The 4798-nt window shown below is 34.0% G+C and overlaps 1 protein-coding gene across 1 annotated transcript; it reads left to right on the top strand.

Moving 5' to 3' along the window:
- Nucleotides 1-3845: 3845 nt before the first annotated feature.
- LOC110025418 lies at nucleotides 3846-4531 on the top strand. The gene has a single exon (XM_020725881.1). The coding sequence runs from the start codon at nucleotides 3869-3871 to the stop codon at nucleotides 4514-4516; it is 648 nt and encodes a 215-aa protein (XP_020581540.1). The 5' UTR covers nucleotides 3846-3868; the 3' UTR covers nucleotides 4517-4531.
- The last annotated feature ends 267 nt before the right edge of the window (nucleotides 4532-4798 follow it).

Raw genomic sequence — 4798 nt, 5'->3', positions numbered from 1 at the left:
TTTTGCAGACCAAACGGATGTCATAACTTTCTCTAGTTTATTTGATCGAGCCTCACTCTCAATTCTTGTGTCATCCTTCGGGATAGATACAGGATTTGAGGTAAAACGCTCTTTCATCTAAACTATGAAAATTATGGGGTCAGTTTAACTTCATCTTTTTCAAAATTAAAAATTTTTAAAATGTCCTTCCGAAGCGGGCAACGGGGGGATTTCAATTCCGATGACCGACAGTTTCTTACGGGCAAACCCCACACCAAAAATAGTGTCGACAGTCCTTCCTATGTTTATCTCCTACAACAATCTATTTATGGCCTCAAACAGGTCCAGAGACAATGGAATCACACATTCACCACTCATCTCATCAAATTTGGATTTAAAGTCAGTATTGTAGATACGTCTCTTTACATCTAGCACCACAAATTCTCACCGACTCAATCTTCTACTCTAGGTCGATGATATACTATTAATTGAGAATAATTCAAGCTTGATACATCAACTTCAACAAGAAACTTCAGCATAACATCTCCATGAAATATTTGAATTTCGTCACTACCTTTTTAGGCGTCAACATTTCTCATACTTCTTATTGATATCATCTCAATCAATATAAGTTATTTCAAGACTATACTAAATAGAGCTGACATGAAAGTTTGCAAATCATTACGAAATCCACAAACTCTCACTACCAAAATATTAACTGAGAATACTAAACAGTTCCTCAATCATTACCTTTAAAAACATTTAGTAAGGTCTCTCCAATATCTCACCTTAACTCAACCAGAAATTAAGCTTGTGGTAAATATACTCTCTCAGCACCTTCACAACCCTCTTCAGCTACATTACCAAGCTCATAAACATCTCCTACAATATCTTTAATGAACGTTAGACTCAGTAATGTAGCTACATTCTGTTCAAAGTTGGTTCAATAGTTCTTCACACTTATGTCGATGCAAGTTGGGCAAGTGATGTGAAAGACATGTGATCAATCAAAGGGCATTGCACATTTATTGGTCCTAATATATTGTCATTGAATGTGAAAAAACAACCAATTGTGGCAAGATCTTCCACTGAAGCTGAATATATAACTATATCATTTGCTGCCACAAAAGTTATTTGGCTACGAAGACTTCTCCAAGACTTTCACAAACGATGTTAAAAACCTACAACAATCTTTTACGTCAAGTCTACCATGACAAATTCCCATAATTCAGTCTTCCATGCGAGATCCGAGCATAATGAAATTGACTATCATTTCATGAGGAATCACATCAAGTCTAACAAGATAGAGTTACAATATATGTCCTCAGAATAACAAACAGCATATATATTCACTAAAGCCCTCCCCACTCCGTGGTTTCAAGCTTCAACACAAACTAACAATATTAACTACAAATATTATTAGTTTGTGGAGGCATGATAAAGGAGCTGAATAAGTGTTCTATTCATGGGGTATACTATTCTTTTTATTCGAGTCTTTTACATTTCCTGTATGTTTCGTTGTCTATAAGTACATATTACTTCTTTGTACTAAAGACATAAGGAATAAATCAAGAACTACTCTATTTATCCACTTTCTATTTCTTCTTATGCACTCTCTCTATTTCCTACGTAACTTCTTCTTCTTCTTCTCCAATTTCAAATTGAGATATATGTGTAAGAGCTTTCCTGTGAATTTTGATATTGAGTGACAATTTGAAAAAAGAAATAAGTGGGCTTTTGTTTTGCAAATAGCAAAGTTTGAGGAATATTGCGAACAAAAGTTTTTTTATGTTCAACATGTTTGATCTCAAGCTTAAATTATCTATTTGTGGATGACGAGCTCTTTTTTTAGCCTTCGTATGAAAATTTTTAATACTGGTAGGTTGTTTGATTTGATGAAAAATAAATTAGAGTATGTTGTCTTATATATCTATTATGTGAGATGGGTCGACTGAACATGATGAGACTAACAAAATTCAAATGCAACATTGTGAGATTCAACCCAAAGCCATTTGATCATCATCGAAGCGTTCAAATGATGTGTTCATAAAACAGACTGTACAAGTACATCTAGAATACAAAAATTAACTTAGAATAAACATTCTATAATAAAAATGACAATTTGTCGGTATGACACATGTAAGTCGAACTCAAATCATCTTTACTATTGATGAACTCACCTAAACAATCTTGGATGGCAAAACGAATAGCACAAATGCATATGAAAATATTAATTTTGTCTGGTGAGGATAGTCATATTGCGGGCCTCCTATGCACAAATGATTATCACATAAAATGAGACATTTAAAATTGTAAAAATAATGAAAATAATAATAATAAAACAACCCAAAAGTATTTCCCACTTAAGCCCATGGCCCAATTCATCAAGCGCTCATTTTATTTCATTTTGTTCCCATACTCCCACCTCCTCTCCCACCAATCAGAGCTCGCCACCTCACTAAAAAATGGGATTGATCTAAACAATAGCAGTCAACCCTCGTCCTAGTTATGTAAATGAGTGGATTCCAACTCCAACTCAATCTGTTGGGCTTGATTAATTGGTTGAGTTTGAGCTCAAGCTCAAACTTATATATACGAATGTCAATCTGTTGGGCTTGATTAATTGGTGGAGTTTGAGCTCAAGCTCAAACTTATATATACGAATTCGAGTTATCTTGTTTGTTATATATAAAAATAATAATATTAATTTAAACTATTGATATAATAAAATGACAAATAAAATGAATAATTAGAAGATAAATAATAATAAATGACTTATTATTCCTCTCTAGCATGTCGCAGCTCCCTCTCTCCTAATATTATGTGAATTTATGTACATGACTGCTGACAAGGATCCTTCTATAAGGCTAGGTCGGCTCTCTCCTCTCACTAAATAAACAAGGAATCACAATAATCATGAATGACAAGATCTATGATCTTGATCCGCCTCCACCATCCACTTTAAGCTAAAACTGATAATCATATATTTTAAAATTTTAAATATGTTGCTACTATTTTCTAAGTTAGACTACTTAGCGTTTAATGAGCATCCCTAATCAAAAGTGCTCTCCTGTTATTGATAAATGTAATTAACTATAAGGGCTTACACCAATGAGAAACCTAAAATCTCATATCTTGAAGTCCTAACAAAATGAGGACAAAATCTTTAGGTAGCCTCAAAACTTAACCCAAAAAATTTTTTTTTTAAAGTAGAATAAATTTAATATAAAATTTGATAGAGTAATGCAATGATGATGGCAATTCCAACTATCACTGGCCATTAATTTTTCCTTGAAGGAAAAGCTAAAGTTTGATGGGTGCTGAAGGTAACATTCCATGCTCTACTCCATAAATTTCGCTTATATAACGCTCAGAGTTTACTCTTCTATATATATATAATTGAATGCCTTCCTAACTTAAAGCTCCAACAAAGGAAAGCAAAACCCTAAATATCAGCATTTTAAAAAAGGCTAATTTTAAAAACATCATAATTAATTAAAAAAAATTACTATATACATAACGCATATTTTTATTTATTTACATATTTATTATCTGAATTTTGATCTTTATTTCCTTAATATTAAAAACAAAAATGATTTTTTTTTTAATTTTTAACATTTAATCCCACTGGAAAAAAAAAGCAAATAAAAATTTACAAAAATACCACTCAATTCTTATATATATAATTTTGTATGAAATAAAATTGTGATTGTTTTTATGTGATATCATGATATGTAGGAATTGGCTTATTTGGATGGTATAGATGCAACAAAATAAATTTTAGCTTTGGATATGTAAATACATAAGAATTGGGTGGTATGTATGTAAATTCCGGCGAATAGAAAAGCGCTGGCTCCGACTTCTAACAGTATGCCTCTTCACAGAAGCAATGGAGAGGAGCAAGATGAAGCAAGAAAAAGCAAGCAGGAAGGTCGAGCCAAGCTCAGAGAAGAAGAAAAGGTCTCCATGCTCCTGCTTCTTCGTCCTGTTAGATCTTCTTTCTTCTTGCTATCACTCGAGATCAAATTTCCACCAACAGAGCCATATCAACCCTGAGCCTACCTCACCTCGTTCAATCATCATCAATCAATCCCCTCCCGCTCCGGCTGAAAACTTTACCCTGAGTTCCTCTCCGGCCCCAATCTCTCCTTGCATTTCCTACTCTCCGCGCACCCTTGACCGCCTTCTCTGCACAAGATTCTCTGCCTCCGATCATCTCTCTTACTCCTCTTTTTCTCTCAGCCTTCCACCCGCCGAAGCTCTTCCAAACAGAGACGAGACAACGAAGCCGGAGACGGGAACATGCCGGCGCTTGGCGGTAGCGAAGTGGTCGTGCGATCGGGAGGAGGATTTTAGGGATTCGATGAAGAAGATGATAAGCGAGAATGGGACTCGACGATCTGAAGATTTACAGGATTTGTTGGCTGGCGATTTGTCGCTTAACGCGAAGGACAATCATGGCGCCATTGTCAATGCTTTTAATCAGGTTTCGTTCGAGTTGTTGAATAATGATAGATGTATTGAAGCCAGTTATTAGAGCACATTGATGTGAATCTCTGTTTAGGGTTTTTTTTTTTTTTGGGGTAGAAGAAGTTTATTAGAGATGGAAAAGAAAAAAAATAATTTTTAAAAATATATTTAAAAAGTCGAATATATTTTTTATGCATAAATAAAATCATATGCCTATGTAAATTAAATTTTAAATATATGTAAAAAATAAGAATTGAATGATTTGTATATAAATAGGGTTGTTAACAATCTGATTTTGAGCCGAGTTTGGGTTGATTTAGTGCAGCTCGAAATCACATAAAATGAGACA

Source organism: Phalaenopsis equestris, unplaced genomic scaffold (assembly GCF_001263595.1).
Source record: "Phalaenopsis equestris unplaced genomic scaffold, ASM126359v1 Scaffold000297, whole genome shotgun sequence".
NCBI lineage: Eukaryota > Viridiplantae > Streptophyta > Magnoliopsida > Asparagales > Orchidaceae > Phalaenopsis > Phalaenopsis equestris.
Note: the sequence above shows the minus strand (reverse complement) of the source record. Positions and strands in the feature narration are given on the sequence as shown.